The 25,675-nt window shown below is 50.2% G+C and overlaps 1 protein-coding gene across 1 annotated transcript; it reads right to left on the bottom strand.

Moving 5' to 3' along the window:
• Nucleotides 1–73: 73 nt before the first annotated feature.
• neurl4 (neuralized E3 ubiquitin protein ligase 4) lies at nucleotides 74–25,675 on the bottom strand. Its single transcript, XM_049027704.1, is given in 34 exon segments — nucleotides 74–2,429; nucleotides 2,936–3,036; nucleotides 3,039–3,097; nucleotides 3,803–3,915; nucleotides 4,269–4,300; nucleotides 4,302–4,373; nucleotides 4,375–4,415; nucleotides 4,815–4,922; nucleotides 5,663–5,756; nucleotides 6,028–6,060; nucleotides 6,062–6,208; nucleotides 6,412–6,570; nucleotides 6,999–7,163; nucleotides 7,619–7,762; nucleotides 7,870–7,968; nucleotides 8,987–9,205; nucleotides 9,299–9,444; nucleotides 10,016–10,144; nucleotides 11,131–11,300; nucleotides 11,389–11,467; nucleotides 12,080–12,156; nucleotides 12,285–12,495; nucleotides 14,240–14,402; nucleotides 14,546–14,631; nucleotides 15,282–15,463; nucleotides 16,216–16,489; nucleotides 17,292–17,364; nucleotides 18,115–18,203; nucleotides 18,800–18,911; nucleotides 20,308–20,560; nucleotides 20,562–20,769; nucleotides 21,205–21,270; nucleotides 21,556–21,997; nucleotides 25,490–25,675. Coding segments are annotated over 34 exon segments (4,716 nt in total). The 5' UTR covers nucleotides 25,655–25,675; the 3' UTR covers nucleotides 74–2,224.

The raw sequence follows: 25,675 nt of genomic DNA, 5'->3' as shown, positions 1-25,675 counted from the left end.
CCTCATGAGCAAAACAAGGAGGAACAAGCACACCCACGGACTGCGCACACAAAACACACCACAGCCCACACACTTTTCCAGGTTGTATACTTACACCGTTTTCTTTTTCTCTTTTGTTTAAATATGAAAACCGATTCTTTATGCGAGATGCAGGTTGGACAACAAACAAGGACAGGCGGCTTAAAAAAAAAAATCATCATTCAGCACTGAAATACATACAATGTGCATCCATTCTCTTTGTTCTTTACAAATCAGGAAGATATGATTCATGTTATGTTACATTCTGTAAAATAAAACGTAAACAAAAATACAAACAATGATTTGAAAAGCAGCACTGGGCTTCAGTAACCCCATGTCTTCACATTTTCCATTAGACATTATGAGCCCTTCCTTTCCATTCGTTTACCCTCGTGCAGCAAATTAAAGCCGACGTTCAACTTCGGGGGCCCCGCTTCCTCCTCAGTGGGACGGACCAACGTCACTCGCATAGCTTCTTGGCAAGAACGTGGGTTTGTGTGTGTGTGGGGGGGAAAAAATAAATATGCTCATGTTCATCAGTTTGGCAAAAAATAAGGGGGGGGGGGGGGGGGGGTCAATCACTTTACCCCTAGTAAATGCTTTGGAGGCCGACACTGACACGTTCTGATACAATCAAACTTTCTGAAATGGAAATATCTCTACGTCGACATTTGTCAAGTAAAATGGAGTCCTACAGAGTTTAACTCAAATTTTAGCATCATATTTTACAAGTGGCTTGACGTTCCCTGCTAGGCTTGTGCCTTGACAGGTTCGTTTGATCAGATATGAATCATTCCAATGCAACCTTTGAAAGTAGGGAGCAGGACCAAGCACATATCCATCACTAGGGGCAGAAGCGGACAAGTGGGGTAGGAGTAACCAGGAAATATATTTTGCTGATTCATTTTGCCCTCTAACACCCCTAAAGCACAACAATCTTCTTTCCATCCTTAATGCCAGTTTTGGGGGAAAAAAGGCATTTGGTAACTGAAGGCCCCCATGACGTCACTCTTTACTTCCCAGTATTCGAGGGCTGTTTTAAGGTAGATCGATTTCCAAGCTGACCAGAAGCCTCAAGAGGCCTTACAGAGGTTACCTGGGGAACAGTCTAAGCGACATATCTGCAAAAACTGCCAGATATGCTCTCCGCCTCTTTCCTGCAGGCCATCTCAGGTCCAAAACGCCCATTTCTCAAAGTGGGTACTTGTGCTCATTAATCAAATGCCGCACAAGCCGGCAAGGCGTCCATGGAGATGGGAGGGGGTGATGCCGTGGAGTCTGAATCGCAGTCCCGCTGTGATTGTAGCATTAAAATCTCAGTGAAAGAGATGGGCTTGGCAAGCCCTCCTCCCATTCCTGAAGCTGGGAAGGTGGTGAAGGGGACTGTGGGGAAAACCGAACCGTCAAACCATGCCAAACCTCTGGGGACCAGGTTCGAGGAGTCAAGTTTCAGAATTCTCAAAGTCCTCCTCCTGCCCCAACCGACAGACTGATCCAGAGGAGCCGTTTGAGGGTTTGTACCATTTGGATGTGTGGCCAGCGGTTCACACCAGAAGGCGTGTGAACCAGCAATCAAATGAAGAAGGTGAATAGAAGTGCAGCGATCTGTTCAAAGTGGCCAGGGGATAATGTGTAGATACCCCGTCTGTGTACGATGTCTGTGCCATCTCAACCTGCTTCTCTTCAGTCACTTTTCAACCACGTTTCCTCCAAGTGGTTGTGCTATTCAACGCCTTAAATCATCCAAGTGCTTCTGTTCCTGATTAGTTAAAAAAAAAAAAAAAACTGTCCAGATTCAGTCAAGTCTGTGTTTTTCTTTTGAACAGCTGAGTGGAAAAAAAGATTTAAGGGGGAAAAAAAAGTACATCTAATGGAAACAAGCAGCCATAAGTGGAGGGAGTGGGTATAGAAAATGAGAATGAACGAGTGTAGTTTCTGGGCAGGAAGGAAGCAAGTTAGTGAGGGGAAAATGAGAGGCGAGGTGGGATAGTGTTAGATCCATGGAAAGTTTAAAAATCGCCCACTTGTGTCCAAAACATAAAGTGCAGGCAGTGTCTCTTCTATGAAACCAACCCCCCTTAACGCAGAGAATAAACAAAAATTCCCAATAAGTCCTCTGTGACTGGGGTGCCGTGAGAGGAGGGCTGGAACGTAGTTGCCATCTGAGGTGACCGACAGTACTCAGATCCCCCCACCTGCTCCCACCTCACTCCACGTGGATGAGGAGGCTGTAGAGCAGAGTTCCGCCTGTTTCCTTGGTGATCCACTCGATCTCCGAGTTGCTGAAGCGGGGGTCCAGCGGCTCGCTCAGTCCTGAAGTCTGGGGGCCCACCTTGTAGGATCCCGGCCTCACGCACACCTGGAAGGCCACCTGGGCCTGGTGGTACCGCTGCGATCGGGGATCTCGGAATCTGGTGTTGGAGATGCGACGGGGGAAGGGGGGGGGGGGGGGGGGGGGCATTGGGGAGTAGAGCGGTGGGGGGGAAAGAGGGAAATGAATCAATGCCCTGAAACACCCAGAAGTATGCGTCTAGCACAGCCTGGCTTCCAGCCTCCCATGGATTAGCATCAACATTAGCACGCATTTCTCACTCCAGTGCATTGTTCCTGTATCCCACCCTCCCCTCACAGTTGGCATTAGTATTAGCCTCTTTTTCCTGCACATTGCTATAGAGGTTCATTCTAGGATTTTTTTTATTTTTTATGTTGGGGCTGTCATTGATACATAGGGGGCAATCGTATTAGCCAATGATATATTTTGAATCGGTGAGTGACAGGGGAGTGTGCCAATCAGTTTTCACCTGGGACCAGAACCCCTGTGGCCCCGCCCCTCTATACACACACCTTCCATGCTCTCTCCATTTCCTACCTTCTAACCACATTTATGAGCATCAGCCCCTCAACTCGAGACACTCACTGCACTTTTGGAGCAAAGGTCTCCAGGCCAGAGTAGCGCATGGTGGGAGAGAGCTGCACCCTCGGCACCTCCCTCTCGGGGGCGCTGTTCTCCTCCGGGCTCGCCTGTAACCACTCTGGCCCTCCGCCTTTGTCTGCGCTACCGAGAATATAGACGAGGTCCCTGGAAAAGGTGGCAGCAGGACAATATTCAGCAAGGGGAATGAGGGCTTTACATCTTATTTCTCATTTTCATCTCCATTTCCCTTGAGATACTGCTGCTCCTGGTCCTTGAACGTTGCGCCACCAGCCCTGTGTTTGTCAATAGCTGGTCCAGGGTCCCCCCCCCGCATCCACACATAACAGAACAGCAGTGGAACCCAACAGAATCTGTAGCCCTCAGTTGTTGAGGCTGTTGCTCTCAGCCTTCTTCTGCCTCTTTGGATCCATCTATCTTTTAGCTCCTTGGTCTGCACTTCATTCCGGTTCAGTATGGCAGCTTCTCTGAAAAACATCTAGACTTCTTGGCATGATCAGCAGTGCTGGGCAGGGGGAAGTCCTCCTTCCTAGTCCTCAAAGGCTGCACTGAATGCCTTTTATCAAAATTCTGAGGTCGCCTTGGGTTTAAAAACAGGGGTGGGCCGTCTTATCCAGAAAGGGCCGCTGCATATGTAGGTTTTTGTTGCAACTCCATATAATTAGATTACTAATTAGAAGACTGATTGGCTGAAAAGTCTTCACACCTGGGTTTGAACAGCTGACCTAAAAGGTTACCCCAAAAATCCACATTCACACCGGCCCTTTGCGGATAAGACTGCCCACCCCTGGTTTACAGAGACCAACTTCTGCTCTTCCCTTATTTTCTTCGCTTGAGGATGACCGTGCTCACCTGACAGTAGCTGGTTGTGGTCCAGGGTACGCCTCAATGCACCCACGCTGGTACCATGGTAGGCGATGTGCCACTTCTTCAGAGCGTTGGACACCTCACAGTGGGGCTTGATCCTGGGAACGAGCAAAACCCGAGTACAACCGACCACACAGAGTCAGCTGCCTTTCACAGCAGAACCGCAAGGAGCCCTATTTTAGCAGCAGGAGCTAATATGTCAATAAGGAATCAAGCAGCGTAATGCACCAACACATCGAGAGCTGACAGTGTAATATGCTGTCTCTATAAGAATCAGTTAAGGATCAATTAGCAAACTGCTGATGTATTTAAGAACCAAGCATACAGCATGGAACTGGTAGCTTAAGTAGGGCGACAGGTTAGAAAAAAACTGTTATACTGAGGGGTGGTGTGGGGGGGTGTATATATGGCCCCTGTGGTCGGGGGGGGGGGGTGGGGGAGAAAGACTGACCTGAGAGCAAAGCGGCACCAGCCAAAGGGCAGGGGCGTAGTCTCGGGGGGGCTCCCCCCGCTTGTAATACGCTTCGTCCCCCCGCAGCTTGTGACAAGACTCGCTAGTAGCACAGGTTGTACTTGGCATCCTCACTAAAGTATCCATCTGAGGAGGGGGAAGAAGACCGAGGAAAGGATGGAGGGGGAGGAGGGTGTGGCATTTAGGTGGCGTTGGGGGAGACCCGTGTCTCAGCGGTCAGCAGCACCTCTCACATATCCTACACCCTCCGGTGGGCTTTTCTGTTCCAGCAGGAGCCTGGGAGTGAGTCAGCGGCATATCTGGGGCGAGGGCCACCGAGCACTGGCCCCAGCAGAAAGAGCGACCCCCCCCACTTCACTTACACACCCTAAACATATCACTGGCTTATGATAAGGATGGCCCCTCTACAAATTATAGCCCCTCTTCTGCCCTCCAGCTTCCAATCCAATCCTAGAACTGCCCCTAGAGAGAGTGTGCAAGTCCCAGGGAGTGTGAGCAAGGGCAGAGTGCCTTGGGGTGACTCACCAGGCAGGGTCAGCAGGTCCTTAAAACGGGAGCACAGAGCCTGGTACTCGCAGGTCTTGTTGGTGTTCACTTCAGGCGGAGGCGTCCAGCACACGCTCTCTTTGATTCCTGGAGCATGGCCGGAGGGGGCGGGACGGAGAGCAGTGAGAGGGAGGAGGCACACAATGCAGCACATGTGAGTGGTGGTGGTAACCAATGAGAGCTCTGCTTCAAAGCACTGACCAATGAGAGCTCTGCTTCAAAGCACTGACCAATGAGAGCTCTGCTGCACTAATCGACTGGCTGATGAAGGAGAACGCTCCAGTAATTCTTACGTACACTGACAGTCAGCTTTTAAAGACGCAACAAACATCAGGGTCTAAAAGGGAAATGGGATTATATATCAGACTGGCAAAAATGGGTCCCTGAGGCAGACAGACTGAGAGATTCAGTGTGTGGTCTGTCAGACTGAATGAATCACACACCACCATCCCACCAGCACCACCTTCCTGCCCTGTGTGGGACGGCATCCGGAAGGCAGCAGCCCGTTGAGAGCTCCGTCTCTGGCTGCCATTTTGTTTGGTGACTCATTTAAATGAATAATCACATCAGACGACATCTTAAGCTGGACGGATGTGAACTTTAAGGACCGACATTCATCCTCGTGACAGCTCCGTTACGCTTCCTGCTTCCTGCTAATCGTGTTTTATAAACAAAACATTTCACAGCTATAAGATATTTCGGTATTTATAAGCAAAAGGGTCAAGACGAACCCAGAGGAATGGCCTTTAGCCATAATATATTTATCACAATGGATTATCAGCTAATGAAATATAACCAACCCTCTCATTTCAAACGAAACATCTCACCGTCAACCATGTCAGCTTTCTCCATGTCCCCCTGACAACAGGACTCTCCACGTTCTCTTCCCACCGCCGGCACGTCATCTGTCACTATGGTAACCTGCCATGGTGACACAACAAGCAAAGTCCACCTGAGACAGGCTTGACCGCACAAAAAGGTGACCTTAACCCACAGACCTGCAGTGGACCCAGGGCTGAAGGCCCCGGCGATTCACTACAGGGTTAAAAGGCAAAAAAATGGCAGAAAATGTGTGGAATATAAATTCATATTAATTTGCATACCTTTCACAGATATACGCCATGAAGTGTCCTTTACGCAACTAAAACGTCAACTGTAGTGCCACAAATGGCCAGCGGGTGGGGCTGCTAACCTGCTCGCACTGACCATACAGGTCGATGAGGGGGGTAGCAGGGGGTGGGGATGTCTTGAGCGGCCACGCCCTGGTCCATGCCATTGACGTAGAGGTGGAGGCAGCCGGCAGCATCCACCAGGAGACCCAGGGCTGTGCCTTCAGGACATGTGTCCAGGTTGGGTCCATAGTTTTCACAAATCTGTCCATGGTGTCGAGGATTAAGGTTTGAGAGGCAGACGAGTGACAAACCAGCCGAGAGGAATTGACAAGTGGCAGGTGGGCTGTACTTAACTAAAACAAAACATCTCTCAAGATCTACCAAGGAGCTTCTAGCTGTTAAACACCAGGCCAGGAAACTCTGAAAAGCACTCTGAGAAGAGCGAGTCACCTCCAGCGAGTTACCTTGAGAGAGTTGTGGAAGACAGAGTCGCGCTGCAGCAGCCATGCCGACCGCTTCAGACAGCACGCCGTCGATGGGAAGTTCAGTCGGTCGGGGGAGTGGCCAATCACCCCCAGCGAGAGAGATGAGGTCCACGACAGGTTCAGGCGGTCGATCTGGAACTGGGAAGCCCACCAGTCGCACCAGTAAACACATCACAGGCATAGAAATGCTGAAGTCCACCACAGAGGTCGGCACGTTTGGAGAACTGCTGGTCACCAACGTGGTCTTTAACCCTGGTGTTCTCTAAATTTCTGCTCCTGATCAGATTTTGTACAATTTGCAAATTAATAATGTTCTATTTTATGTGTTCCATAAATGTCCAGCATATGAATGAATTAAATTCCACAATGTAATTACCCTGCGGTATAAAAAAGGTTTATTTTCACACCTGTGCCACTTCCCTGCAATGTGCCGTCCTATTACCGTATGTCTTATACTCACACAGATACACAAACAAGCACGTGCATGCACACGCGCACACACACACACACACACACACACACACACACACACACACACACACACACACCGCCCACGCCACCCTTACCTGGAACAACTGTTGCCGGGGGAGAGGCTGTGCGGTGACCAGGAGGCCCTGGTTGTAACTGGAGACCCGCGTGGCTGTCAGGTTCTGATTGGACAGCTGAATGTTCTTCCCGTGGTTCTCCAGGAAGGTCATGATGGTGGGCGCCAGCGGGACCTCATTTTCACACTGTGGGGGGGGGGGGGGGGGTGTGGACGCTTGTCAAGCTGTCTGACAAGATTCATCAGCATGACACACAGCGACCAAGGCCTACAGGAAACGACAGGGTGGCAGCTAAACAAAATGCGTGTCGGGAGGGTTGTAGGTTCGTGACCAAGCCTGGCCTCATGTTTATAGTTCATGCCTCCCATATTCTATTGGCAGGTGACTAGATGTTAATGTGTGTGTGTGTGTGTGTGTGTGTGTGTGTGTGTGTGTGTGTGTGTGTGTTTCTTATGCTCATTCCACCATATCCTTACATTAAATGCTTTCTAGTTTGGATCTTAGCGAACCCAAATAGATAAGAGGGGTCTGGAATGTTCCATAGCCCCCAACACTAATAACTGAAATCAAGGTCGGCTGTGATGATCATTATTAAAATCTCGATGGGTGTCATGATAACGAGTTTAATGCCCCTTCCTCACCGGAGAGCCGTCGTCCTCGCCCTCGCTGCAGCTGTCCGAGGACAGTGAGAGGGCCTTGGTGCACTCCATGTCCTCCAGCACGGTGGAGCTGACGATGGAGATCGCGGTAACCCGTCCGTACAGGTCCAGCACTGCGAACACGTTCTGCGGGGGGAGGAGAAGGTGGGCATTGCTGGTCTGCGTTAAGGGTCACACGTGTGTGGGCACGCGTTTGATGCAGCAAGGCGGCGATGTTGGGAGTGGCCTGTTACCTTGGATACGGCGGTAGCTGCAGGGCCCATGTCTTCTCCGTCGATGAGGATGTGCATGGTGTCGTCAGAGCAACGCTTGACCCCTACGCGATTCCCCACCTGCGACGCACAAACACGTTATTTTCTCTGTGGTCCTTGTTAATATGTCTCTGCAGGGGCCCACACATTAAAATGGGCCACACATACCCCACTGTGTGTGGGTGTGTGCAACACCAGCCTTAGCCCATGCTTTAGCTGACCCTCTCAGCATTAGCTGCAGAAATCGGCTTAGATAAATCAGCAGCATGTCAGAAGGCATTAGCAGCGGACTATCAAACAGGTGTCAGAAGGAGTTAGCGGCGGGCTATCAAACAGGTGTTAGAAGGCGTTAGCGGCGGGCTATCAAACAGGTGTTAGAAGGTGTTAGCGGCGGGCTATCAAACAGGTGTTAGAAGGCGTTAGCGGCGGGCTATCAAACAGGTGTCAGAAGGCGTTAGCGGCGGGCTATCAAACAGGTGTCAGAAGGCGTTAGCGGCGGGCTATCAAACAGGTGTTAGAAGGTGTTAGCGGCGGGCTATCAAACAGGTGTCAGAAGGCGTTAGCGGCGGACTATCAAACAGGTGTTAGAAGGTGTTAGCGGCGGGCTATCAAACAGGTGTTAGAAGGCGTTAGCGGCGGGCTATCAAACAGGTGTTAGAAGGTGTTAGCGGCGGGCTATCAAACAGGTGTTAGAAGGTGTTAGCGGCGGGCTATCAAACAGGTGTCAGAAGGTGTTAGCTGCAAACTAACCAACTGGCTAAGAAACAGATGTGTTAGAAGGCATTAGTGGCGGGGTAACAAACTGGTGTGTTAGTAGGCGTTAGCGGCAGACTAATGAACAGGGGTGTTAGTAGTAGTTAGTGGCGGGCTAACAGGTGTGCTAGGAGGTGTTAGCAGTGGATAAAAATGTGTTTTGGAAAGAGTTAGCAGCACGTTAACAAAGAGGTGTGTTACAAGACAATAATCAGTAGCAGACTAACAGGTGTCTGGGCTAACAAAGTGTGGCTCCAGGTTATAAAAGCTTCTTACTCAGGAGTTTGTCAGGCTTCAAACTATGGATTCCTCCAGACCCCTAGCCAAGCTTTCCCATCATCCTCACCGTGAGCCGGTCCAGTGAGCAGCCGTAGTTCTGCCGCTGAAGCACCCCGTTGCGACGCACCTCGGACCCGGCCAGCAGCCACGTGACCCTGGCCCGCAGGTGGGGCAGCGAGGCTGCCAAGCCGCTCAGGGGGCAGGATGGGAGGTCCTGGGGTTGCAGAGTGGTCAGGCCAATGTGCAGGGAGCCAGACCACTGCTCATCCACCTCGTCTATCTTCACCTGGGGGGGGGGCAGCATTCCCATACTTATGACTGAAGTCTACACAAAGTTGTTACTTTGGGATGCAAGGCTCTCAATCTCACACAGGCGTACCTCAAAGAGCTCGTCGGTCTTGAGCTCTTTGGCACTGAAGACTATTCCGTGTGCATAACCCCCCATTCTCACTGCCTGGCAGCCCTCCCCAAGCAGCACAATATTCTTCCCATGCTTACTGTGCAGGCGGTGAGCCACCCCAGCCACTAGAGGGAGACAGAGAGGAGGGGAGTGTTAGACAGCAACACATGGGAAGACGCCCACGCCGGCCACAGCAACCGCATTCCTAAGGACATTCCTAAGGAAATATCCCACAAATTGTTAATGAGCACACTGCAGCATCACTATGGTCTTAGTACGCTTAAATTCTTTTATTTACAGTAGTCTAGCAGACACATCAAGAAAGCGTGGGCTCAAAGAGCAGGAGCAGCCAACTTCTAGCACCACCTAGAGCAGTTTGGGTTAAGGGCCTTATTTTGCAGTGATATAATTATTGTGCTGGCCACTGGATTCAAACCCACAACCTTCCGGGCAAAAGCACAGACCCCCCCCAACCCACTGTACTGCATACCGCTCCAGTACAGACATCCAGCACTACACTATATTTCAAACTCATTTTTCCCTCCAAGATCAAACACAGAATTTGTACGGAGATTTTATTCCACAGTGGCCAAATAATTCTGCACAGCAACGTAAGCAGGTGCAGAATCAGTCATGAGGGGAAGGAGCCAAACATCCTGCTCATCTTGGACAGAGACTGACACACTCACGCAGTACCTGGGGACTGGATCGGAAAGCTTTTCTCTGTAATGTTACTGGTGCACAGGCTGTTATCCAGGGGTCCAGATGAGCTGGTGATGGACACCTGGACGCACTGGCCGTAAAGATCGATCACGGCGTAAACCTCTGCAACACGGGGGGGTAAAGAGTTACTGGACTTTCCGCTCTGGGTGGGGCTCATCTGTCTGCAAGTCGAATGCATTTCTGTATCCTCTAGCATTCTTGCATTAGCTTAGCATTGAATTTCATCCCAAACTTTTATATACGTTTACTAAAGCAACTCATCTCCCATCCATCCATTTTCCAAACCGCTTACCCTATTGGGTCGCGGGGGGTCCGGAGCCTATCCCGGAAGCAATGGGCACGAGGCAGGGAACAACCCAGGATGGGGGGCCAGCCCATCGCAGGGCACACTCACACACCATTCACTCACACATGCACACCTATGGGCAATTTAGCGACGCCAATTAGCCTCAGCATGTTTTTGGACTGCGGGGGGAAACCGGAGTACCCGGAGGAAACCCCACGACAACATGGGGAGAACATGCAAACTCCACACACATGTGACCCAGGCGGAGACTCGAACCCGGGTCCCAGAGGTGTGAGGCAGCAGTGCTAACCACTGCACCACCATGCCGCCCCCAACTCATCTCCCTCAAATGCAAAACTGTGCACCACATATGCTCCTTTATTCCCACGCCAGGGGACTCTACAATGCTGCCTCTTCAAAAGGCAACTCATATAAACAAATGTATATGACATCCTGCACTATATTTACCACAGGATGCTGTTTGCGCAGAACTTCTTTACATGTAGTTTTTCTGTATATTTATTATGTACTTTTACTTATGTTATTCATTCTTCTACTTATTTCTTCCTAAATTATCCTGTTTTACTGTTTCCTGCTGAGATTCGGGACAAAAAAAAACTTCCCCTCTCTTGGGCCAGTAAAGCTCTGGCTTATCTTGACTTAATTCAACACAGTGCCACTGACTTGAGCCAATAACCTACTGTGTCCTTATGCATGGTGCTACAGCGTCTCTCTACACGGGAGCACAAATGACCCCCTTGCCCCTCAGATGGCAGAGCAAAGGGCTCTCATTGGCCGATACCTGGGGGGAGCCCAGTGCAGGCCACGCCTTGGTCCACCCCGTTGATATAGTAGTGCAGGTCGCCTGTGGCAGTGCGCATCATGCCGATGCGGGAGCCCGTGCCCAGAGAGTCCAGGTCGCAGCCGTAGTTATTCCGCATGGTGTTCCCATCCTGCATGATGGCTGTGCCGCTGGGGGAGGCGGGGGAAGACCAGTTGACAAATCAGAAAGGGCCACTGGGAACCTGGAAGAAGTGGCAGGCAGGCGGCTGGTCTCTACCTGAGCATCCAAGTGTCGTAGTCTATATCTGTCATGGTGTTGGGGAACTCCAGCTCCTCTGGACGGATTGCAGTCACACCTGAGAGACAAGACCCCATGACCGTGACCGTCTGACCATAAACGCAGCTTTCTGTCAGACCGCATTACCATGACCGTCTGACCATAAACGCAGCTTTCTGTCAGACCGCATTACCATGACCGTCTGACGATAAACGCAGCTTTCTGTCAGACCGCATTACCATGACCGTCTGACGATAAACACAGCTGCCTGTAAGACCCCATGACCATCTGACCATAAACACAGCTGTCTATAAGACCCCATGACCATCTGACCATAAACACAGCTGTCTATAAGACCCCATGACCATCTGACCATAAACACAGCTGTCTATAAGACCCCATGACCATCTGACCATAAACACAGCTGTCTATAAGACCCCATGACCATCAACACAGCTGCCTATAAGACCCCATGACCATCTGACCATAAACACAGCTGCCTGTAAGACCCCATGACCACCTGACCATAAACACAGTTGCCTGTAAGACCTTGTGAATGTGACCTTGAACAATGAATGCTTTCAAAACGCATCACAATGTTGCTAGGGTTGGGGATGGGGGTGTCTCCAGGTCGGGTTAAATTAGGATCTGGCCTGGTTGAGGGCAGCACAGAGTCTGCATTGGGACTCACCTGCTTCAATGGAGCCTGACCAACGATCCACCATCTTCTGAATAATGATCTCAAACAATTCGCCATCGTGAAGGCACCTGAAAAGCAGCGGACACACACACACACACACACACGCGCGCTGCTGTCAGACCCACTCAAGCTTCTCACAGAGCCGAGCTGCGATGTTTTTTATGCCACACTTTGCTAACCTCTGCCCCCACCCCACCTGTTGGAGATGACAATGGCGTCGTTGAACTCGCTGCGGCAGTTCTGCCGCAGTGCGGTGCGCCCCCCATTAGTGATGACGGCGTTGGTGCCGTGGAGCTGGTGGAAGCGCAAGTCGTTGACGCCGTTGGCTCCGCCCACCGAGCATGGGCTGCCAGGGGACATGGCCGTGGGCCCCTCTGAGCTGTCGTCGGGGAGGGGGGGCAGGTCCGCTGTGGGGAGGAGGGTCCAATTGATGAGGGAGCAGGATCCAAAGTCAGAAAATATCCAGAACTACGACCCTGCACATCGCCAAGCTGATTCAACACACCCTTCATGTAACACGACTCTGCCCAGCAGGTTCTGCACATCCCTAACCTTGTTAAAATAACAACGCAATGGATTATAGCACATTGGCCTATTCAATAAATGTTTGAGGTCACATTAAAATTTCTGCTAGTTGACTCAGCAGGACTCCTGATCTCACATACAGAATAAGTGGAGGAGAAAATGTGAAAAGCTAATTTACACCAATTTCCACTTAATACACTGAAATAATAATAAAAGGACTTACTTAATAAAACCTTATTTCACCGAACGCTGTAAAGAAATGTGGGCCTGGTGACTTTTAAATCAGAATCATTCCGTTTTAATAACTCGTGTCAGACACTTGAAGCCCAAGGCAGGGTAGGAATTGGTTGAAGTCGTCTATAGTGTTTGTTTATTTGTTCATTTATTAAAAGCACATTTAAAAAAATTCTTTTCTTTAAATCTATTATTTTTACTCTATTCATTGTCCTGTGTATTTCTGGTTTGACAATAAGTTGAAACTTAAGTTTACTCATGACCCCCTCTGCGCCAAAACACGCCTTTGTATTTTTTGCGCATGATAAATAAAAATAGATCACAGATCATCGCATATCATAAGTGGTGTCTGTGAGCAGCGATGGCTTAATGGTTAGGGAAGCGCAGTTGTAATTGAAAGGTTGCTGGTTCAAATCCCTAACCAGCAAGGCACCACTGAGGCACCCAGAGCAAGGTACCCCCGGCAAGCACTGCTCCCCGACATTTTGTTGTTGTGTACTGTGGTGTGTCAACAATGACCACTGATTACCAAACTCTAACCAACCACCTGTGATGTGAGCTGAAGGCCTCGGACGTCTCCTTCTGGTTTGCCTCTATTTCTCCATGCTAAAAGCTAAACCTCCGTGTCGCATCAGGCTTCCAGTTGTAGCAGCGGGTGTCTAGCGATCTTTCACACCTCCCCCCCCCCCCCCCCCCCCCCGATGATTGATTACCGCTCCGGTGCTGATGCTCCATGATGAAAGGTGCCCAGCTGGCCCAGACAGGACTAATCGCTTCAGCGCTGCAAAAGGGGTCAGCTGGCTGGGAAGCTATGTAGTAATGAGGTGGGGGGGGGGGGGGGGGGGGGGGGCACACTTTCCGAGCAGGTATTTTACTCTGCTGTCACGAGCCCATTAGAGGAGCTACGGCAGCCGACAGCATCACCACGAGAAAATGCTGCGTTTGCCATCTTTTTGGCTTCAGGCTCAGTGTAATTCCTCCTGCATGCGTCACCAAAAGCCCGAAGGCTGGAACAGCGTTAAGGGTCCCATTCCTGTCGAGTAATATCACCGATCAGCAGGATAAAAGGTCTCCCTTGAAGAGGATTTCAGGTAACTGATAAAGGTTAAATCTCGTCCTTCAGAAGTCAATCTTCATAAAAGACAGATCTTTGATGTGTGACTCCGGGTCGATGTGACGTTCGCTGGTACCACATCACTGGGACTAAAACTGGGAAATTAAGTACCGGGGAAGAATTAAACTTGAGTCATAATTACTACAATGGGACCCCCTACTACAATGGGACCCTGAACATCCCTTGTTTGTGATGGAACCATCTGCCCAAATTGCAAGGTCATCTGCACCCCCACTACCTGAGCCCCATCTCCCCCAACGAAGGTCCACGCGTCTCACCCATGTCATCCATGATGGTGGCCTGGGCCGCCTGGCCGTACAGATCCACCACAGCGTAGACACTGGGCGGAACGTTCCAGGCCGCAGGTCCCTGTGCCACTCCGTTCACGAAGAAGTGCAAGCTGCCATCCTCTTTTCGGACCACGCCCACCGTGTCTCCGGCCTGAAGGGGGCGACAGTGAGACTGAGGGCCGGCATGAACAACCAGCATCGGCAGGATGGCGGCTAAATGGGTGAGAGGCCGACAGAGAGGAGAAGTGGGAGGGGACACAGGCGTCCTCACAGACGGAGGGGAGGGACTCGCACCTTCAGCCGGTCCAGGTTGTGGCCATACTCATCCAGGATCGTGGTCCCATTGTGCATGACTCCATTCCCCGTCATCATCCAGGTGCCTGAAAAGAGGGTGGGGGGGGGTGTGAATACCGAAGTGTGTTATACCTGAGGAGGTGTGTCGCTCAGTGCGTTACGCCTCGGTGCCTATGATCAGAAGGTCCCGGGTTCAAGCACAGGCCCCGGTTATAAGGCACAGACCACAAGCTTCATTCTCAACTATATATGTGTGTGTGTGTGTGTGTGTGTGTGTGTGTGTGTGTGTGTGTTTCAAATGAGAGAAGATGTGAAAAGAAGCATCCCAAAGCATATGGAAAATAAAGAACTGTTTAATTTCTCTTGGAGGGTCTATATAGAACTGTGTTTCCCAACCCAGTTCCCTGGGACCCCCAGATAGTCCACATTTTTGCATTCTCCCAGCTAATCAAGAGCACAGAATACCTGGTTTGGGTGTGCTGCAAGCTATGAGGGAGCAAAAATGTGGACTGTCTATGGGGCTCCAAGGACCGAGTTGGGAAACACTGCTTTGGAGGGTGTTAAGGTCTATCTGCTTGTCTTCCTCTTTCATTAAAGACCTCTATCTGCCTCTTTTGTAAACTTCAGGCTTAATATTAGTCAATCTGAATAACATGAATGGCTCCTCCCACAATTCAATGCAGTGAAGATGGTAAGAAGGAATTAATAAGGATCTTCACAGAGGCATCCCAGTTACCTGAGCGCAGGTTGGTCATGGTGGAGGGCAGTTGCAGGTAGGCGGGGTTGTGCGTCGTGACGCCGATCTCGATGGAGCCTGCCCACTTGTCCACCATCTTGTCGATACGCACCTGGAACACCTCGTTGGAGCGCAGCGGCCGATTGCTCAGCACCACGCCATGGTTGAAGTCGTCTGTCGCGCTGACGGAGCAGCGAGGACACGAAGGGACAGAGTTAGAACTCTACAAACACGCCGTCAGACTAGTAATAAGTCACGACTACGTACGTCAGTCTGTGAACGGTGATATTATTACTACAGGCTTGCGATGTCCCAACCTGACACCAAAGATCGGAATCGAGGCCGATTCAGGCATTTTTCAATTGATCGGTACCGGCTACCACAGCGCGACCCAAAGCCTGATCGATTTCATTTCTTGCATCCACCTGATTTACGGTAGTTCAGCAGACCGGAAACTTCCGCCGCTACAAAACGCCTGAGGCACGTAGCTCGAAACTACAAACTAGAGAGATGTCAGCCGTGTGTAAATTCTTTAAATTGGAAACTCAAAGTAGCCAAACATGCAATGTTTGCCACGCCGTCCGCAATAGAGGAAGTAGCACTGGAGTGTTGGTTAATACAAAAAAAATCTAATCAGGCACTTCTGGAAACATCATGAGGAATAATACTGTAAAATCGCAAGGCTTAAGATGAAGAATGTACCTGTATATATGTATGTGTATATATGGTATGTATATATACCATGAAAGTGGTACCCTGCTACAGGTAACTTCACTAGCTAATTTCTCAGAATGAGACCATCTGCTCACGGGATGATGCTGTAAAAGGTATTTTTTTGGTTCACCGCATTTACATTTTCAGATCTAGTCTTTGCCTTTAACTACCATTTATTCTTAGTCGCAGAATGTGGAGGTCAGAGAGGCCTTGCACTCACTGGGGGCGAAGCGCAGTCCTGCCATCACTAATGATGGCCGCCTTCTGCCCACAGTTGGGGTGGAAGAGGAGGCGATCGGGCACATCGGGGTCGGGGGTGAGGGAGAGGGCGGGGCGCGGGCGGCCCACGTCGGGTGACAGCGCCCTCATGATGGCGTTGTTCCGTCGCAGCCGGTCGCTGTGGTTATGATTGTGGACGATGGTGACCTTCACCGCCATGCCATAGAGGTCTACTACCCCGTAGACCACCGTTGGCGTCTGGGCAGCTGCCACGCCTGCGGGAACACGGGTGCAGTCATAGGCAGGGGTCATCAAGGAGAACATCAGAACCAAAGAGAGACTAAAGCCCGGCAAGCGTGAGCACCAGCAGGTCCTCCATCACCGGCACCACAACGATAGCATGGTGTCTGCTAACCTCCTGGGCACTAAACGAGGGAGGAGGTGGCCCAGCAGGTTAGGCCTCTGCCTGCCATCAGAAGGCTGTCGGTTTGAATCCTGCTCTTTCCAGAATAGTCACATCTCTGTTAAGCCCCTAACCCCCCAAAATGTCCTAGGGGTGTCAGATAAAGGACTGACCCTGTGCATGCATATATTTGTGTGTGTGTGTGTGTGTGTGGGGGGGGGGAATAAGACATTCCAATGTACCTGAGCAAATGACAATAAACAATAAAACATTGTTGTAACACAACTTAAAGCAGCACTATAAATGCATCATCCGCTACCATCATAATGAATTGTAATGCATTCATAAAGTATTATAAACATGGCTATAAATATTTATAAAAAGGCATAAGACATTATGGCCACGTTTCTCATGCATTATGAATGCTCTATGAAGATCTCATCTATAATGCACTACAAATACCTTCATAATACATAATAATGGTCAATAACAATTAGGATGCATTGTGCTGCATTATGAAGGCATTTATAGTGCATAATAATGTATTACGAAGGTATGTACAATGCAGTGTAATGACTGCTTTAAGTAAAGTGTTAGCAGCATGTTTTCTGATCTTGGGTACAAGGATAAGGGGGCACCTTACATCTCGATCTGAGCGGATGCAGCGATCTCACCTTGGTCGATCCCGTTGATGTAGAAATGAAGAGCTCCATTCGCCTTCCGCGTCAGGCCGATGTGATCGCCCTCCTAAAAGGGGAGTCAGATGTACAGAGAGCGACACGGGACAAAAAGAACAGGGTGTCACACGGGAAACAGATCATCCGTAAGGCTTTAAATGTTATGAGCAGTTAGGGATGCATCTCATGTTCTTCTCTCGAGATACTCTTAGGTTAGGAAAACAGGAAATACAGAAAATTACATGCCACGCTACTCAATGAGTAGGATGAGCATGAGATGGATGTTAGCACAGGGTGGGATATTTTAATTTCCACGTCCCCACGTAGGGCATTTGATCTGGAATCAGAGGGGAGGCAGGGATAATGGCCGGCCCGCATCTCCATGGTGATTGATCACCAGCGGCAGGCCAGAAGATGCGTCAGTCAATGAGACCCAGTTGACCTTCTTTAGGCCCCTGGCCTGATTAGAGTTTAAAATAGGCCAGCTGGGTAGATTTCAAAGCGCGGAAGGAACAGCAGCCACAGCTCCAGCCGGACAGAGAATGGTATGTGACTCTTGTGTGTTTCAGGTGTGCTTTAAGTATTAGCCTCGGTTTAATATTTTCACCTTGTAATATACTGCTTTATATAGACGCTAGGGGGCTCTCTCCCTCTTAATTCACAAATTAAAATCGATCTGAAAATGTCACAGAAAAACCAAAACAAAACAGTGAAGCTTTATGGAGAGCTACCAACACAAACCTAGTTCAGTCAAATTAAACAGCCCCTACTGACACTAACTGGTTGGGTACGGGGGTCTGCGAGTACGACAGCGACTGACCTGCAGCTCGTCCAGGCTGAACTCGCAGTACTCCCTGCGGGTCCCCTTTCCATTGGTGAGAATGCCACAACCACTCATCATAATCGTACCTGGGGGGTGGGGGTGTGCACGCCACAAAGTATTTCAGCTTCACACACAAAACTAATTACCATCCCAGCAATTAAACACATTTCATTTGTTCACTGGACCCATGCAGGCAGCAAAGTGTGTTGTATGGAACCGGGAAGACGAACATCAATTCAATGCTGTTAATCAAATTTAGTTTCACTATCCTGTCAGTACTGGTTTCTTCCAGGCAGCTGAGCCCCCCATCGCCCCCAAGCTCTGGGAAAATGCTCAGAAAGGCCACAGCTCATTCCCAAACACAGGATTTTAAAATATCGTAACCTCTTCACATTCGATAGAGGCAGAAGATCCTGAAAATTTGCGAATAACAGGCATCCAAACCTCAACCCATAACCGTCTGCTAGCCTGAACAATAACATTAAAAGTCTAATACCAAATTCTACACAAACGATACTCATGGGACAAAACTAAAAATGACTGGCTCAGAGAGACAACCAATCAGATTGCTGAGGAGGTGGGACCAACCAATCAGATGTCTTATACTTGGATGAAAGGGTTATCATCATCAGCCAATTTGCTGCACAGTCAGCAGGGGGACGCTATGCGTGTGGGGGCATACCTGAGCGCAGGTTGGTCATGGTGGCAGGGTAATCCAGGTTGTTTGGGTTGTGGGTCGTCACGCCGATCTCAATGGAACCCGACCACTTATCCACCAGCTTGTCGATTCGTATCTGGGAAACGCATGGGAATGTGACGACTGTTGTCAGGTGACTTCATCAGATCAGCACTCAAGGCACAACCACGAAGGAAATGTCTGCAGGCATAGCTGGACGACGAGTCCACTTTGATGACCGTTTATTACCATCTTTCACTGAAATTTAAAGGGAATCCCACCTGAAAACTGTACAGTTAGCAGTTACAAAAAAAAAAAAATCATTCCGCTAAAATATTTCCATATTATGCCCCTCATATTAGCTCAGCTAATATGGTCAAAATTTATAAAACATTCCTATGCTGTAATTGCACTAAAGTAAAGTACCTAATAAGGGAAATAACCCTGAGACAGCAGGGATCAAGCAGCAGCAGTGAGTACAGAACCAACACAAAGCACCAGCATCACACAGCTCAGAGCACCTTCCGGCTTCTACACCTCTTACTGCACCTTCTTTAAGCGACCTCATAATGACGGTTCTAGCAGCCTCCATTCTTCCACAATAGGACACAGTCCCCAAACAGGACAAACAAGAACAGTTGTCAGGCAAAGAAAAGAACACAGACAGACAGACAGAGCACAATGGCATCGGCTGATGAATAGAGACCAGCGCCAAAATCTGCAGCGGTATCAGACAATTGACATTTTGATTATTTATTTGTGCATTTGCATAAATTTCGCAAGAACAGAATAACCAGACAATCTGGCTGTTTGGAATGAGCAGTAAAATTTGGCCCCTTTGTGTCGTGAGATTTATTCCTTCCGTCTAAATCTGATCCGTAACAGATCTATAGGTTGCGTCAATCCTCACTCTATGGGGGCCTCGGTCATGACTGACCTGGGGGGTGGGGGGCGCTCAGAGGCAGCAACGTCCCTTCAGCCAGCATCTCCACAAATTTAACAGGATGTACATAACCGAGGCAGTAGGTAGAGTACAGCTTATACACGCGTCTAAGAAGCTGAAGGTTGCTGGTTCAAATACCAGCACGACTGTGGGGGTAGCATCCATGAACACGGTATCTGAACAGTAAGATCCTACCTTTTGCGCATCTGCATCACGCATTTTCCATCCACTTACGTAATTCCGCATTTGTGGTAACTAAAAACTGCTGGATGCTTCAACGGTTATTTTTCTGCTGTATGGACCGCAGAATATAACCCTCTGCTCTGGGGAAAACATATAAATATAGCTGTGAAGCATATAGCGGGAATCAGAACTGACCAACTGAGCAGGGCAGCTGTCGCTATGAAAGCTGTGACGCATCCATGGTGCCGAAAAGGTCACCATAGGAGCTGGGGGCTGCACTGCATGGAAGGCGAAACATCTGGATTTGCTGGAGGTCTGGCTGCTAGCGTGGCCCACACAGGGAAGGAGGTATGAGGCAGTCATGGTGTACAGAGCCCCTGGTTCTCACCTCGAACATCTCGTTGTGCCGGAGAGGCCGGTTGGTCATGACCACGCCGTTGTTGAACTCGTCAAGAGGTCTGCGTCGCTCCGCGGTCTTGTTGTTGTTACTCAGCTTGATGAGTGTGCCGCACTTCTCGTGGAACAGCAGTGCATCGTTGGTGGTCACGCCTCCAGGGGTGGGCGCCAGTGCGAGTATGGCCCCACCCCCTCCCCCAGCCCCAGCCCCGCCGCCACCTCCAGCCGGGCTGCTGTCAGAGCTGCCCCCCCACACCGCCGTTCCCTCCGCCACTGTCGCTGCTCCCTGCCAGCCCTCCACTACTGCTGCTGACCCCGCCTCCCCCGACGCCAGCTCCCCTAGTGGTCGTTGACAGCTCCGAAACCGTGCCCCCTACATCCCCCTCGTCCTCAGAGCGGTACAGGGACACGATGGCGTTGTTAAACACGTCGAACAGCTGCTGCTCAGTCAGCCCTGCACACAGGAGGGCAGAGGAGAGAGAGTCCAAGCATCATTGGTGCCGAGTCGGCATCTAAAGGAGCATGATTACTGTCAAGGGAGCAGTCTCGGGAGCACAGTCACAGTTAGGGAGCACAGTCACAGTTAGGGAGCAGTCTAGGGAGCACAGTCACAGTTAGGGAGCACAGTCACAGTTAGGGAGCACAGTCACAGTTAGGGAGCAGTCTAGGGAGCACAGTCACAGTTAGGGAGCACAGTCTCAGTTAGGGAGCACAGTCAGTTAGGGAGCAGTCTAGGGAGCAGAGTCACAGTTAGGGAGCACAGTCACAGTTAGGGAGCACAGTCACAGTTAGGGAACAGTCTAGGAGCACAGTCACAGTTAGGGAGCACAGTCACAGTTAGGGAGCATTAGATTTCTGAGTGTTGGGGTCTAATTTGGCATCTACTCACCCATGTCTGGCTCTAAAGTGTTGGGGAACTTGTCTGGTCGACTCTGACCCAAAGGGAGCTCAGGCACTGAATGAGAAATGTAATGGGAAAAGTAAACATATGTTAGGATCACTAAAGAAGCTGTAACTCTACTGGATGACTAACTCTACTGGATGACTAACTCTACTGGATGACTAACTCTACTGGATGACTAACTCTACTGGATGACTAACTCTACTGGATGACTAACTCTACTGGATGACTAACTCTGCTTTGCAAAAACAATAACATCAAGGATCTGGGAGCACAAGCAGAAACAAGAAGCATGAAGATGCCACTTCAGACAAACATGGAAACTGGCAGCAAACCTACCTTCTTCCACTGTGCCATTCATGGTAACTACAGTCCCCACCCCCTGGTCCTCGTGATTCCTGCAGAGCTCCACCTCTTGCTCAGCCGAGAGGGGCGGTGGCTCACAGCTGACCACGGTGACTTGAGTGCACTTCCCGTACAGGTCAACCACAGCCCAGAGGCGCGGCGGTAAGCCGGCGGCGGCTACACCACAGTCCTGCCCGTTCACCCACAGGTGCAGCTCCCCCTGGCTGTTACGCTGGATCCCCACACGGTCGCCCTCACCCAGCTGGTCCAAGTCGCGCCCGTACTCCTCCAGCACGGAACGGCCATCCATCAGCACCGAGCAGCCCGACACGATCCAGGAGCCACCCTTCAGACCCGTGGCGCTGCTCGGGAAGTCGAGACCTGCCGGGTCCAGTGCCGTCACGCCGATTTCGATGGAGCCGCTCCACGAGTTCACCTATCGGAGAAATGTGAGCAAGTCGGAAAACCAGGACCATTTCTTTTCAATGATTTGCCCCAAAAATTAATTTCGTCAACAAATTAGCGAAACACAGGCGCTCATCACAGAACAGGCTTCCTTTTGGACGGCTGCCAGGTCCCCAGTTGGAAGAGTCTGGAAAATTCCCGTCATATCAACCTCTGTGGCTCCGCAAGCTAACAAATGGGGCTCCTGGTTTTAATGACTAACTGGACGTCTCTATCACAGCAGAAGCCTTGCGTCATTCCCAGAGCCACCCTAAGGCCAAACACTGCACACCTACCTGCTAATTAAGGACCGCATGTCATGGCACAGACTGACAGGGGTCACAGGTCTTAAACTCTAACGAGCACTATTTGGAACGTCACTTTGGTTTACTTCGTCAGCCATTGTATCTCCTGTACACTTTGTTGTATCGTTTCGACATTAGACTTCGGCATACTGTACTTTGACGGTATTTTCAAAAGCAATGCTATTCCAGTATATTAAAATGATGGCGATAACATTCGTCATGTGGGAGGGAGGGGATTCCCCACAAAATTCACAGTGCGGTTTTGCCATAATACTGTAATATTGCCGAAGCCTACTGTCCACCTAAATCTCATCATTACTGATTCATCAAGCTACAGCCTGCCCTCATGTCATCGGAGCTCTACTGCCAAACGTGTAACAACCTCATACGAAGAGGAGATCCGGGACCAGAATGGGCAGGATGGTGTCCAATCCCGCCGCTTCTGGACTCCACAGAACAAGCCAAATTGTAAATGTTAGCATTTATTTGGGGAATTTTGTGCCTCTGGGCACCTGGTGTGGGGGGGGGGGGCAGCCAGGCGAGACTGAGATAGGTAGATCGAGGACGGACACGGGACCGGAGGAGCATGACAACAAACAGTCGGAGGATTAGGGGAGGAGGCAGACAGGAGGGACGAGAAAGACGAGGGGAAGAGAGAGTGCACAGCTCACAGTCGCCAACCCAGCCTGTCACTCCGCTACACCACCCCCGCAGTGGTTAGGTCACAGGCAGTGAAGTAAACAAAACAATAAAACAAATAATGAAGATAAATGGGGGGGGGATCGCTAACAGGTCATAAACACAGCACACACAGCACGACCTCCCACAATGCACACACACACACAGCGATAAGGCAGCAGGCTGAAGTCGCATCACGACGTAAATCCATCTTGCACAGTTCTGACAGAGAAGGGCATTTTCGGCCGTCATCGTCACCCCCACGGCCCCTCACCCCGACAGCATCCAAGCAGACGGCCTCGACCGGCCACTCGCAAGCACCCATTTATCCTCCCACAAGATGGAAGCCGTTTTCTAGCCTCTTCTGCGCCCCAACCTGACACCGCTGCAGCCTGTCACACGCCCCAGTCCCAATCACACCTCGGAACATTCCAGATGCTGAGGGTCCCCATGACATGCGCTGGGAAAAACGGTTCGTGAAGGGAGAAAAAAAAACACACACACACACTTTTCATAATTACATTGCAGCCTCTTAGGTGTCACCAGAAGCGAGAAACAGATACCGAGTGGTTTAGTCCGGCCAGCTAAATGTTATATTAGCATTTAAGTAACATTTGCCTACCACACCAGCACCATCGCGGATCAAAGAGGGAAGCGGGGAGCCAGGGTCACCCTCAGGCTGACTACACTGCTCACTCAGTACCAGAGAGGCTCACTAAGTCAGAACCGGGGGATAACATGGAATGTAGACAAAAATATTAGTTTAAGTCTGGCAAAGTCATGCACAGATCAGGCCATGAAGCTGCCAGACGGACCACACTGATCACATCACTCCATAACGGTAAAATGAGCCTAAACATCCCTCCCCCCACCCAGCAAGGGGATTCAAAAGCACCCCCCAAACCCAACTGGCCCATTGTACGTAGAGCTGCTGCCATCTGTTTAGTGCCTTTTAAAAGATGCTAAAAAAAACACCATTAGGCAACAGAATCAGATTATTTCTGCACTAAAAATATACATAATTTAAATCATTATACTTTAGTGAACAGCAGTAATGCACATCACCCCTCCTTCAGAGGACGGAAGGGGGTCTTAGTTATGAAGTAATGGCTCCTTTTCCAATTTACGTCCCTCATAAGGGTCTTATGACAGCGGTATTATTTTTTTGACAGGAAATGAAAGGTTTATTTGCAACATTATGTGATTTTAAACCAAGCTGGAAGACGCATCGAAAATAGCAATTCGGCAGAAAAGCGGATCCGATTAGGATGCCCTGGCAGTGATACTGGCGCACAGCGGTGTGCAGGCCGGGGAACGGGCAGGTGTGAGGATCCTGCCGTGGTTTGGTTTCCGCACCTAGAGAGATTTTGGCGGTTATCATAGGAAACGCATGGCACTGTGTGTCTCTGTAAGGACGTACTGCCACAAGCGCAGCGCTGCGCTGGGATGGGACATCCTAATTAAACACGCTGAAAGCAAGACTCTACTCATTAGGACCAGATCACCTTTCCACACATGCACAAATCAGTAAAATGTCTGCATTAAATTGCATTTATTCACTTGGCAGATGTTTTTTTTTTTTTAAACCAAAACGATGTACAGCTAACAAAACATGATCACAAAAATCCCTGGAACAACTGGGGTCAAGGGCCCAAAGGCGTAACCTCCTGATCTGAACCGGCGACCTTCCGATCGCGGGCACAGCGTCCTAAACCAGAGCTAAACAGCGCCCCCTTTCTTCTGTCAAATACAAGGCCCTTGATTTAAGTTGCAGCCCTTAAGCAACCCTAAATATGGAAACGTAACAATGTCACGCAAAAGGCCCGAATACCCCGTTTACTAGTAACATCTCAATACATTTCTCATTGATGTCTTTACGGCTGGTGGGGCAAGTGCTCACCCACATGCCCGCGATGGTCGCCGGGTTCTGCAGCTCCTGCTTCAAACACGAACTATCAGCAAGGGTTCTGCATGATCCTCGAAGACGGAGGTGCACGCAAACCGATCACATCTCTCTCCAAATTCACAACTACAAATGCTCCCGTGACAAAGCACATGACAGCTCTGCATGGCCACCTATGCGGTGTGTGGGCAAGTACCAGCGCATCGCGGCGGGCTTACGCACGAAATCCTCTTCACCTGAGGCGATGAGTGCCTTGGCCAGGCTGTTCAGGGAAGCACCTGCTCCTGCCAGACCCTCAAAAACGGTGCACGGACATCAGCTATCAGACTCTCCCACCAGCAGCTATGCGGCTGTTACATACAGGCTGACTGCTTTGTAACTGCAGATACATTCAAGGTACAAGGTGGGGAAACTAAGTCACCAGGGGTATCTAGTCTTGCACGATCGTCGCATAGGAGCAAAACACATGCAATATTCGCCAACTTCCAGCCGGAGAGGCATGCAGGTAGCCCCGGACCCGCTCCCATTAGCTAGCTGCATTCCAGGCACTGCCTCGCATACATTGAGGATTCAGTACTCCTTTCGTGCGCTTGTTTACCTTTTTGTCGATTCGAACCGTGAAGACATCACGGTCCCGCAGCGGCTCTCGACTTAAAACCAAGCCATGATTGAATTCCTGGACCGGCTGGTTGCGCTGGGCGGTTCGATTGGAGTTCGACAGGCCGATCAGCTTTCCGCTGCGGGGATGCAGCTCAGCCGCCATCTTCCCTGGGCGGCACGGTTC

The sequence above is a fragment of the Brienomyrus brachyistius genome, chromosome 10 (genome assembly GCF_023856365.1).
Source record: "Brienomyrus brachyistius isolate T26 chromosome 10, BBRACH_0.4, whole genome shotgun sequence".
NCBI lineage: Eukaryota > Metazoa > Chordata > Actinopteri > Osteoglossiformes > Mormyridae > Brienomyrus > Brienomyrus brachyistius.
Note: the sequence above shows the minus strand (reverse complement) of the source record. Positions and strands in the feature narration are given on the sequence as shown.